Source organism: Miniopterus natalensis, chromosome 6 (genome assembly GCF_054644295.1).
Source record: "Miniopterus natalensis isolate mMinNat1 chromosome 6, mMinNat1.hap1, whole genome shotgun sequence".
In the NCBI taxonomy this organism is placed as follows: Eukaryota; Metazoa; Chordata; class Mammalia; order Chiroptera; family Miniopteridae; genus Miniopterus; species Miniopterus natalensis.
This window is the reverse complement of record NC_142086.1, coordinates 46,313,262-46,326,184: the sequence shown is the minus strand read 5'-3', so window position 1 is coordinate 46,326,184 and position 12,923 is coordinate 46,313,262. Positions and strand designations below refer to the sequence as shown.

At 43.2% G+C, this 12,923-nt stretch overlaps 1 protein-coding gene across 1 annotated transcript in view; it reads left to right on the top strand.

Moving 5' to 3' along the window:
- Nucleotides 1–12,923, top strand: part of SLC12A8 (solute carrier family 12 member 8) — a 110,769-nt gene that overhangs the window by 17,368 nt on the left and 80,478 nt on the right. Inside the window, exons 3-4 of the mRNA XM_016200159.2 lie at nt 259–450; nt 7,914–8,145. Coding sequence (XP_016055645.2) covers nt 259–450; nt 7,914–8,145 — 424 coding nt within the window. The remainder of the gene's footprint in view (nt 1–258; nt 451–7,913; nt 8,146–12,923) is intronic.

Below are 12,923 nucleotides of genomic sequence, written 5' to 3'. Positions count from 1 at the left end.
GGGAGCAGAGTCGGAGGGACCTCACTGATGTATCAGGTAGCTTTGACTTTACCCTGTGGGGATGGGAAGTCATGGAAGAATTTGAAGCAAGGATATTTCCCTTCATCTGGACTTACCCTTGTGGCCTACCATTGTCCTTTTTCAGCTGCCCCAGCCCTGGGGATGTGGGGTTGGTGGTCAGTGCTCCTGGGAGGGGCTGCATCAGGCGGGGCCTTGTTCTCCTGACCCCTGAACTTGCTCCTTGTTGTTTCACTGCAGGGAAATACGGGAGTGCTCATGGGCATGTTTCTGGTGTCCTTCGTCATCCTGGTGGCCCTTGTCACCGTGCTGTCCGGCATTGGTGTCGGGGAACACTGTGGCGTTGGCAGTGGCGGTGTCTACTCCATGATTTCCTCGGTCCTGGGCGGGCAGATCGGAGGCACGATTGGGCTGCTCTATGTGTTCGGACAGGTGAGCCGGGGCTGCTGGGGCAGGGGAACTGTGTCCCGAAGCCTCCAGCATGTGGGGGTCTCTTCCCTTGCCTACTGTCTACCATCTTCTCATCCACATTCTCATTTGACCTGGGGAGAGGCAAGGGTGAGACAGTTGTCCCCATTTTATAGATGGTAAGATTGGGGCTCTGAGAGGGAACTCAGAGGCAGAGCCAAGCTGACCGTCCAGGCCCTGACCCTTAGTCAGTGCTCCTTCCTCTCCACCAGTTCTGCCTCATGGAGTCCTGATTTGACCAGGGAGGCAGGGCCTAGGCTGGAACCTTTCTTGCTGCCCATTTTAGGGAGGTGAGTGCACGACAGTGGTGGGAATGCAGAGTGGCCTGGTTCCTGGGACGCTTTTTGTGCTGAAGAGGGGACATTTTGCCTGTGCCAGAGGACTTTCCTAGAAGCAAACACTTCTCAAATGAGCTGGCGCTCTGGCGCATTGATAGCCTGATGGCCGTCCCGGGAGGCGGGAGGCCCCTGTGTGGGCCTGTCTGAGAAGGAGAATACTAAGGAGGAGGCCGCATCACCAGGGTGGCCAGAGGCTCTGAGAAAACCAGCAAGTAGGGAGAAAAACGTGGCTTATTTGGCTGAAACACAGGGATGGTGACCTAATACAGAGGAAACAAGCGCAGACATTGAGAAGCAGCTCTTTGTTAGCACTTCTTAGCGTGGAAAAGGCTTTTATGATTGTGCAAAGGGTGGTGGGTGGTTGAAAAAACAGATTGATGAAAAGAATTTGTCTAAGTGAGACTACAAGAGTCTCTTCAAAGAAAGCATTGGTTTTGTTTATTTTGTTTTTAAGCAGCAGGGGCAGGGTATTTTAGCATAAATACACCTGACTTTCCAATAGCACAAAGCTGTGTGTGTGTGTATGTGTGTGTAGGACAGATGAGTAGAAGGCACACAAAATGTCACTGCACTCTTAAAAACCACTCACATTTACTGGAGAAAGATCTTTTTTTTTTTTTTGCCATTGTCATTTTTATTTATTTTAAAATATTTTTTTATTTTTAAATTACAGTTGACATACAATAGTATATTAGTTTCAGGTGTACAACATAGTAGACATTTATATAACTTACCAAGTGATTACCTGGATAAGTCTAGTACCCATCTGACACCATTCATAGTTATTACAATATTGTTGACTGTATTCTCTATGGTGTACTTTACATCCAGTGACTGTTTTTAATAACTGGCAATTTACACATCTTAATCCCTTTCACTTTTTCACCCATCCACCCAACCCCCTTCCCATCTGGCAACCATCAAAATATTCTCTGTATCTATGAGTTTGTTTCTGTTTTGTTTATTTTGATTTTTTGATTTCACATATAAGTGAAATCATATGGTATTAGTCTTTCTCTGTCTGATGTATTTCACTTAGCGTAATACCCTCTAGGTCCATCCATGTTGTTGCAGATGCTGAGATTTCACTCTTTTTTATGGCTAAGTAATATTCCATTGTACATATGTACCACTTCTTTATCCATTTGTCTATTGATGGACACTTAGGTTGCTTTCATATCTTGGCTATTGTAAACAATGCTGCAATGAATGTAGGGATGCATATGTCTTTTTTAAAAATTGATCTTAGAGAGAGGAATTAAATTGATCTTAGGAAGGGAAGGAGGGAGAAAAGAGAGAAAGAAAGAGAGAAGGAGAAAGGGAGAGGGAGAGAGAAACATCAATGTGAGAGAGAAACATTGATTGGCAGCCTCCCACACATGCCCTGAGCAGGGATCAAACCCACAACCTGGGTATGTGCCCTGACCAGCAATCAAACTGGCCATCTTTTGGTGTATAGGATGATGCTCCAACTAACTGAGCCACACTGGCCAGGGTGCATATGTCTTTTGTAGTTAGTGTTTTGTGTTTCTTTGAATAAATACCCAGAAGTGGAATTGCTGGGTCCTTTTTGTCTCTTGTTATAGCCTTTGTTTTAAAGTCTATTTTGTCTGATATAAGTATTGCTACTCCAACTTCCTTTGGTCTCCTTTTGCATGACGTATCTTTTTCATCCTTTTACTTTTAGTCTCTGGGTATTTCTATTGGAAGTGAGTCTTTTGTAGGCAGCACATGTATGGATCTTGTTTTCTTATCCATTCAGCCACAGTATGTCTTTTGATTGGAGCATTTAATCCATTTACATTTAGAGTAATTATTGATAGGCATGTAGTTATTGCCATTTTATCATCCACTTTTAAAAAATCTTTTTCTCTTCTTCTTACAGAAGTCCCTTTAACATTTTTTGTAATACAGGTTTGGTAGTGATGAACTCCTTAAAGCTTTTTCTTGTCTGGGAAGCTCTTTATTTGTCCTTCAATTCTAAATGATAGTCTTGCTGGATAGAGTAATCTTGGCCGTAGGTCCTTGCTTTTCATCACTTGGAATATCTCATGCTAATCCCTTCTGGCCTACAAAGTTTCTGTTGAGAAATGAGCTGATAGTTTTATGGGAGCTCCGTTGTAGGTAAATAATTGCTTTGCTCTTGCCACTTTAAAGTTTCTTTCTTTGCCTTTAACCTTTGCCATTTTAAAACCATCTGGTCCTGGGCTTTTCTTTGTAGGAAGTTTTTTTTTATTACAAATTCATTTTCTTTACTTATATAGACAAATTCTGATTTTCTATTTCTTCTTGAGTCAGTTTTGGTAGTTTGTGTCTTTCTAGGAATTTGTCCATTTAATCTAGTTCATTTAATTTATTGGCATGCATGTTCATAGATTCCCTTATAATCCTTTTGTTTTTGTAATATTGGTAGTAATGTCCTCCTTTTCATGCCTGATTTTAATAATCTGAGTCTTTTCTCTGTTTTGCTTGGTCAGTCCAGTCCATTAAAGGTTTGTCTGCAAAGAAGTAAGTTTGGGGTTTGATGATTTTCTCTACTGTTTTTCTGGCCTCTACTTCATTTATTTCTGCTTCAATCTTTATTATTTTCTTCTTTCTATTTGCTTTAAGTTTGCTCTTCTTTTTCTAGTTCCTTAAGGTAAAAGATTAGGTCATTGATTTGAGATCTTTCTTCTTCCAGAGTTTGGAAGAAGAAATAATAATAATTCTGATTAACCCCTCAGGCCCTTATTTCAGGGCATACTTATTCATGGAATCATTGACTTTTAGAGTAGATGGCCTGTTTGCCTTAGAACAGAGGTCAGCAAGCTTCTTCTGTAAAGGGCCAGCTAGTACATATTTTAGTTCTGTCACAACTGCTCAATTCTGCTGTTATAGTGCAAACACAGCCATAGACAACATGAAGAAATGGGCATAGCTGTGCTCCAATAAAACTTTATTCCTAAGACAGGCAGTGACCAGGATTTGGCCAGTGGGATAAAGTTTGCCAATCCTTGCACTAGAACATCAAAATATAGAAGATATAAATACTTCAAATGATGATTTTTAAAACTTGCAGAATTTTTTCATTGCCCTGCATCCTCCCAAGTCCTCTCCACCTTGTCCCTCTGGGGCACTGGTAGCAGGCCTGCTGTGTGGGGCCAGACCCCTTGGCCAGTGGAAGGGATGGTGAACTGAAGCCCCTGCTCACTCCCTGCCTTGCTCACCTTTGTGGACCTGAGGGCTTCTTTGGGGCTGCTTTTCCTGGACACCAAAATAGCCAGCTTCAGCCTGTACTGTTAGGTCTAAAAGTATCTTTTAATGGCTCCCATGTTCTGTGCTGGACTCTGTGCAAAAGCAAGGGAGGACTGGAGAACTTTTCTAAACCTGGTAAAGGCCTGGGGTTTTCACTGTGCGAGTTAACACGCATGCAGGACATAGATTCAGCCAACTTGAACCTTAAACCAGGGATTTTGTGTTAGAAGGGGAGACATGTGGAGAGGCAGCCCTGGTCTTCTATGTAGGTGCTCAAAGACAAAAAATGCCTGTGATTGTGAAGGTACAGTTTTTCTAAAAGAAATACCTTGGAAGGGAGGTTTTATACCCTGAAAATAGGTCACCGTCTCTCTTTTAAATGGTGGGGGGCACCCCCTGATTCCTGTGCCAGAGGATGAGAAGTTTCTCTGTAGAGAATGAAAAAGGAAAAGGAATGCCTGTGATTATAAACTTTAAGAGGAGATAAAGATACTTTTAAAATGTAATAAACTCTGGGGATGTTTATCCATTAAACAGACCAGCAGGATGTTTTCCAACGAGGCGTAGTCATGGTTGGCAGGTAGACTACCTCAGGCTGGATTGCTCTGGGGAAGGGCTAGGGGCCGCTGTCCACACTCCTCCCTCCGGGAGCGGAGCTCCGGCCAGCCCTGTGTTTGCTGGTGGTGAGCTGGGCTTGGGGAATATGAGTCTTGGGCTGCTTCTCTCCACATGGATGCCCCGTGTTGTATGTACCCAAATGTAGTTGTTGTATAAACAGAATAGTGCTCTTAATATGTTTGTTTTTATTTTTCCTTCGTAAAATTATTTTAAAATTACAAAATGATATTCCTTGTAACCAGCTACCACATTGGAGATGAGCTTCCCTCATCCTGAGGCAGCCACGTGAGCGCCTCGTGTCCTCTCAGGGCACCTCCCCTGTGCCCATCTACACACATGGATGGAGTTTTGAAGTGCTGCTTGTTTTTATGGAAGTGGCGGCAAATTTCATGCTCTACTCCAGGGCTGTATTTCTTACTTACCAACAAGTCATGGACATCCCATAGATCAGTTTAAACCCCGGCTTTCAAACTAGTTGCTTAGTCTGTAGAATGTGGATGTACTGCAATGTCTGCACATTCACACTGTCTTCATTCTCTTTCTGCTTCATTCCTTTTCTTATTCTTGTATTTTTTTTTACTGATCTCTTAGAATATCAGCTTTGTTCACTGTGTCCTTTCTTTTGTTATTTTTCTTCTGTTTCATTAATTTCATATTTCCTTTCATTAGCCCAAGACTTGGCCTTAGATAGCCTGGTTTCAGGTCTGCGCTCCTAACCACGCTCTCTCATGCATCCTCAAGAGCCTTTGCTTTTTTCTGTTACTGGCACCTTTGGGTTAAATAGTGATTTCAAGTACAAATCTGAGAGAGGGGCAGTGCTGGAGTTACTGGAAGCAAAAGGCAGTGTTTATTGCGTGGCCCACTGCATGTGAGCAAATGCTGTTTTCCAGCTGGAAAAAGAAGCAATCGATTTGGAAGCTCCAGGTGCAAACGGTCACGTTCAAGGTCTGGCATCCTCCTCTGTGTGTCAGCGACATCAGTGCCTGGGAAGGAGCTGTCCACACATGATCATCATGACCAATTTTTATCATCTGTTTTTTAAACTCTGACACAGCTGAGCATGAAAGGTCCTGTTGACTTTCCCAAATAGTGATGAAATAGCATCATTATCCCCATCACACTCTTAGTATTTAGTCAAGAGTAAGTTTGAGCTCTGAGGTGAATGCAGGAAAACATTATATCATCTATCTATCTATCTATCTATCTATCTATCTATCTATCTATCTATCTATCTATCATCTATCTATCTATCTATCTATCTATCTATCTATCTATCTATCTATCTATCATCTATCTATCTATCATCTATCAATCATCTATCATCCATCTATCTATCTATCTATCTATCTATCTATCTATCTATCTATCTATCTATCTATCTATCTACCTATCTATATCTATCATCTATCTATCTATCTAATCTATCATCTCATCTCCCTCTCAGAGATGACTGTATTTCCCCCACATTCATTGGGCTTCCCTCTTTACTCAAATATAGGTGGAAATGCCTAATATAAATTTGGGGAACACTGACAATGGTGTTATGTGTAGTTGCAAAGTGAACCAATCTCAGTGGAGAGTGTGGCTTCTTTGTGAGCTCCCCTCAAATACAGAAATTGTATAAAAGGCTGGAACTTAACAGTGCCTGCTTCCCAGAGCACTTTTCATACAGTAAACATATTACAAAGTATTTATTGAATGCTTGCAGCATACTTGGCAAACACAGGGGATTTTAAGAGGTGTAATCAGCATAAATTTTTTTGTTTTTTAAGATGTTTGCATTCTTGGTGGTGGCAGGGGAGAAAAACTTACATGCATTAAGTAACAGAATATGGATCCAGATAATTAATTGCATGGTAGTAAGCATCATATTTATTCAGAAAAAGGGGGTAAGGAAAAGCTTCATGGAAGAGGAGGAACCTAATGGAGGCCCAAGTAGAATTTGTTCCCCTTGAGAACAGCCAGGGCAGAGCTCCAGTGCTGGGAGTGACCCACTGGCCTAGGGGATGGTAAGAGATGAACCTGATGAGAAAACGAGGCTGGGGAATTATGGAAAGTGAGGCTGGAATTATTTTCAAATATTTATTTTAAATTGTGTTTCAAATATACATATTTTAAATATATATTTATTGATTTCAGAGAAAGGAAGGGAGAGGGGGAGAGGGAGAGATAGGAACATCAGTGATGAGAGTCATTGATCGGCTGCCTCCTGCACGCCCCCTCCTGGGGTTCAAGCCCACAACCCAGGCATGTGCCCCTGACCGGGAATCGAAGCAAGATCTCCTGGATCCTAGGTCAATGCTCAACTGCTGAGCCACGCCAGATGGGCTCAAATATATTTTAAAAGGTAAAATAATGACTCTCAGGCAAATACAAAATAAATATGTGCTAAAGATTTTACTTAACTCATGTAATTAATGAGGGAGCCAGTAAGATGTTAAAGAGCAGTCGAGATGCTCAGTATGGGTCCTAGATAAATGCAGATCAAGTCTGTAAATTAATAGCTAGGCAATTTCATAAATAACTGTAAGGGTAAGACTGCTGGGTTAGATGCAAAATTGATTAGTGTCTTATAGGACAGCAAACCCTAACGGAAGTTATTTGCATCTCCTTTGGAAAAAAGTCTATAAGTTAACATGTAACCACTTATTCTGGGACATTTAATATATTTAATCAATAGTAAACAGTGAGTAGAGCTAAATACATTCACCTAGGTAGTCCTTGGGTAGCCTTTTTCCATGTGACATTGAAAGGACATGCTGCCCATTTTTTTCTTATTTACAAATTTTACATAATTTTTAAAAGTAATAGTGACCTACAAAGAAATGGAGAACACACTGGGATTTGCTTCAGTGCCTTCCAAGGCTCTGGGATGGACCCCACCATGTGTTTTTGTTCTCTCTTTAGTTCTTGAATAACGCAGACAGTGATGTGCAAAGTTCTCTTTGGCCCAGAGTCCCATCTTCTTCTTCCCATAGTCTGTTCACTTTAGTTACCACTGGCAATCCGCTAGCTCTCGGCTTGGGCGGGTCTTCACTTGCCCCTCTGGACCATGATAGAAAGGTGGGTGAGAAGAAATGGGGCTAAGGCAGGGTTCCCGGGTGGGAAAGGGCTTGTTTAAGCCCGTGCTGGTTCCCAGGTCCCATGCTGACAGGGGCAAGAGGGTCCTCAGTGCCAGGCAGTGCTGGGCAGTGGGCTCCCTCTGGCCGGCTCTTCCTACCTAGAATGGCCTGTCAGTGTGTTGCAGGTGCCATGTACATCACTGGCTTCGCTGAGTCCATCTCAGACTTGCTGAGCCTCAGGAATATCTGGGCCGTGCGAGGCATTTCAGTTGCCATGCTTCTGGCCTTGCTGGGGATTAACCTAGCAGGTGTCAAGTGGATCATCCGCCTGCAGCTGCTGCTGCTGCTCCTGCTGGCCGTGTCCACGCTGGACTTCGTGGTGGGCTCCTTCACACACCTGGACCCAGGTAAGCCTTGGGGTTTCAGTAGATGGCCTTACAGGGTCTGCACTGCTTTCTTGAAGTTTATAGGTGTGAATCTGCAAGACCGCCCCATATGTGCTCTGCCTACGAGTGCGTGCTGTTCTAGGGCAGGTGAGTGGGTGTGTCCTGGCGCAGCTTCAGAGGCCCCAAACATTTTCACGTAGCACATTTTCCATGTTTCCTTTTATTCTCTTTCTATTATAAAACCCCAGAAACTTTAGATAAGACAATACAATCAAACTGGGTAGATAAACATCAACTTCATAATGGTGATTAGGGGAGTGGGCAAGAAATACGCCTGGACATAGAGAAGAAAATAGACTTTGTCTGTCATACTTAAAAATATTATTTAAAAGGACTTGATGCAAATATAACAAATGTTAACAATTGCCATTTTTGGGAGAGAGAGACAGATATAGGTTTGATTACCTATAATTTTGTTTATTAAATTTTTTTCAAGTAAATATATGACTCTATTAACTAAGTTTAAAGACAGAAAATAAACAACAAAGTATATTCTGCACCATTGGGAAACGGCATCACTTACTGGTAATGGATCGCTGCTCTAACCTGGGTTTTCTCAGCCTTGGCAACTCTAATCCTAAACCCTAATGCCGTGAGTGAGAAGGTCTTACTTGGCCTGTCCGTAAGTTTGTAGCTTTGTGATTTGAGCTGGTTTGGCATCAGAAGTCTTTCTGTCCAGAGGATAGAGCTATTCCTAGAATGCTGCAGAAGAGGGTTAACTGCCCGATAGTCACACTCCGGGGAGTTGTGACCAGACATCTGCATTGGAACACGGACAAGGGAAGGGAGATGGGGTCACCAGCTATGTTAAAAAAGAAAAAGGAAAACTGAAAACGAAAAAGAAAAACTGGTCCACAGCACGGTCACCTAATGGTGGCAGTGATGGCAGCTGCATTTCGTCTGAGCGGTTGTATGCCAGGCATTTTGTTAGCACCTCATGCGGCTCATGTCATGTGATCCTTAGCATAATCTCATGAGGGAACAGTTATACCCATTTCACAGATGAAGAAACTGCATCTCAGAGATTATATAATTTGCGGTAGTGCATGGCAGAGCTGAGAATGAAACTAGATCTATGGAACTCTGAACTGAGCGGTTCCCTGAGTGGGAAGCTGAGCCTGTCTCCATACTACCTGCTGTCTTTTCATGATGCCAGCTCGGCTTTCCCCCTTCAGGTTGCCCCTGATGTGTGCTCTATATAGGCTTATCTTTCATAAAAATGTTGGTTGAACAAAGGTCAGAATTTAGTTGGTACGACACATTAATCCAGTCTTATCACTTCTTCATACCTTAAAATTCTTTTGGAAAATAGTCACTCCCCTGAGCTCCCTAAGGGTCCCCACCTGTGGCTCTGGCATCCTGGCCCTCCCCCAGGACCTCCAGACAGCCCCATGACCCAGCAGGTACAGAAGGGGCCCCAGGACCCATTCCAATGCTAAGGGCTAATGCAGTGTCCAAATGGATCACTTGAAGCCTGGGCCTGGCAGCTTGCTAAGTATTTGGAGCATCTCCATGGGAGGGAAGGGGTGACTATTTTTCCTGGCCTTGTACCACCCTGTAGAGACAAGCCGCATCCTGAGGGAGACCTGCTGCCTGCTTGGCCATAAAACTGTCGGTGAGGGAGTGAGAGAGTCTATTCGTGTCCCTGATTCCTGGGTGCTTTCTCCCTCCATCTGTATGGTTGCTAGAAGGGCGTAATTAGTTAAATTTCAGGAAGATGCTCTGGCCTCTTTGAAACCTCACGAGGCTGATGTATTTTCCTTCTTCTTGATTAGAACTTTTCTTGGCTGCTCTTCTAAGTTACTCCAAATATTTCTTCTTCCTTCTGGTCAGTACATTAACAGGGTGTAGTGTGAAATGAAATTTATTTTCAATCATTCCCATAGCAACTGGCCCCTCTGTAATCTGTTTTTGGTATCACCAATGTTTTATATGGGACTACTTTCTTTGTGGTTAAAAATCCAAACTAAAACTAGATCATAAACCTTCAGAATGGATTTAGCAGAATGACTTCAACTCGTTTAAAAAATGACATATATACAGACATTTGAAAAAAGACTGGAAGGAACTATGCCGATGTGTTAACAGCGATTGTCTTTCTGCTGAGATTATGGGTGGCTAAGTTGTTTTATTTCTACTTTTCCTTCAATTGATTAGTGCTCCTTTAAAGGAAAATTAATAGCCCTTAGTTTTTAGAGCAGTGTTAGGTTTACAGAAAATTGAGCAGATAGTATGGAGGTTCCCACATCCTTCCTCCCACCTCGGTTTTCTGCATTATTAACATCATGCATTAGTGTGTACATTTGTTACAACTGATGAGCAGTGACACGTTGTTATTAACTGAAGTCCATAATTTAGAGTAGGATTTACCCTTTGTGTTGCACAGTTCTTTGGGTTTTGACAAATATATAATGAGGTGTGTCTACCATCACAGTATTATACAGAACAGTTTTAATGCCTTAAAAATCCCCTGTGTGCCACCTATTCATACCCCCAACCTTGAACTCCTGGCAACCACTGATCTTTTTACAGTTTCTATAGTTTTGCCTTTTCCAGAATGTCATGTACTTGGAATCATATAACATGCAGCCTTTTTAGGCTGGTTTCTTTCACTAAGCAATATGCATTCAGGGTTTCTTCATGGCTTTTCATGGCTTGGTAGCTCATTTCTTCCTTCATTTTTATTTTATTTTATTTATTTTAAAATTTATCTTTATTGTTGAAAGTTTAACAGGTGTCCCATTCCACCCCCCCACCACTGACTCCCTCCACTTCACTCCCACCCCCTCCCCAGACCTTCACCCCATTATTGTCTGTGTCATGGGTTATGCATATATGCATATAACTTCTTTGGTTAATCTCTTCCTGCCCCCAACCACCCTTTCCTCTTCCCTCTGAGATATGACAGTCCGTGGCATGCCATCAGTGTCTCTGGGTCTATTTTGTTTGTCAGTTTCTTTTGTTCATTGGCTTCCTCTTGAAAAAGACCCTTCAACATTTCATGTAGTGCTGGTCTGGTGGTGATGAACTCCTTGAGCTTTTTCTTATCTGTGAAGGTCTTTATCTGATCTTCAGTTCTAAATGATAGCTTTGCTGAGTAGAATAATCTTGGTTGTAGTTCCATGTTTTCCATCACTTTGAATATTTCTTGCCACTCCCTTCTGGCCTGCAAAGTTTCTGTTGAGAAATCAGCTGACAGTCATATGGCTGCTCCCTTGTAGGTAACTAACTGCTTTTCTCTTGCTGCTTTTAAGATTCTGTCTTTGTCTTTGACCTTTGACGTTTTAATTATGATGTGTCTTGGTGTGGGCCTCTTTGGGTTCCTCTTGTTTAGGACTCTGTGCTTCCTTGACTTGTAAGCCTATTTCTTTCACCAGGTAGGAGAACTTTTCTGTAATTATTTTTTTAAATAGGTTTTCAATGACTTGCTCTCTTTCCTCTCCTTCTGGCTCCAATAACATGAATGTTGGGCCTCTTGAAGTTGTCCCAGAGGCTGCCTATGCTATCTTCATATTTCTGGATTCTTTTTTCTTTTTGCTCTTCTGGTTGGGTGGTTTTTGTTTCCTTATGTTCCAAATCGCAAATTTGATTCTCAGTGTCCTCTACTCTACTGTTGATTCCCTGTAAATTATTCTTCATTTCAGTTTGTGTAGCCTTCATTTCAAATTGGTCCTTTATTATGTCATCAATTTTCTCAATTATTTTCGTCATATTCTTACTAATATCCTTGAGCATCCTTATAACCATAATTCTGAACTCTGTATCTAGTAGCTTGCTTGCATCTATTTCATTTAGTTCCTTTTCTACAGATTTCTGTTCTTTCCTTTGTGACATGTTTCTTTGCCTCAGCATTTTGGCTGCTTCCTGGTGTTTGTTTTTATGTGTCAGGAAGAGCTGCTATATTTCCTGGTATTGGTAGAGTGGCTTTGTGTAGTAAGTGTCCTGTAGGGTCCAGTGCTGCAGCCTCCCCAGTTATGTGGGCTGGGCCTTCTAGGTGCCCCCCTGTGTGGCCTGTGTGCACTGTCCTGTTGTAGTTGAGCCTTGGTTGCTATTGGTGTCAATGGGAGGAATTGACCCTCAGACCAATTGTCTGTGAGGGCTGACTGCAGCTACAACTGGAGAGCTGCTGTGCTGGAGACACCCCTATGGAGCAGGGTTGACTTCAGTGGAGCTTCGGTGTTCACCAAGTCCGCCCCTTGGATGTGTCACTCGTGGATGTGGTAGGGTTGTAATCCAGTGTGGTGAAAGCTGACCTCCAGGTGCACTGTCTCTGGGGCCTCCCAGGAGGTGCCAGGGCCTTGCCCAGGGCCACCCAGCATGAGCTACTCATCAAGCCGTAGTTGGCTGCTGCTTGTGCTGGGCTTGGAGGTGTCCAGGAGAGGCCAAGCTATGAGCCAATGCAGGCTGCCGCTAGAGCGGCCGCTTATCAAGCCATATGGGGCCCGCTGCTGCTTGTTTGAGAGATTTTAGGAAAGTCCTAAGCATGAGACTCGAGAGGCCACTTGCACAGAAAAGCCACTGGAAATGGCCTGGATGAGCCTGCAGGTGGGGAGGGGCGGGGCCTCCGGGAATCACGGGGCGGAGCCAAAGGTGCGAGTCAGGTGCTGGCAATTCAAATGTGGCGCCTGCCTGCCGGCTGGGTGCGAGGAGGACTCTCGAAAGGAGCCATGGTCTTTGCCAGCCCTTCTGTCCGGGAGGAAGCTGCCCCTCCACCTCTCGCCCGGATTTCAGGCAGGTTA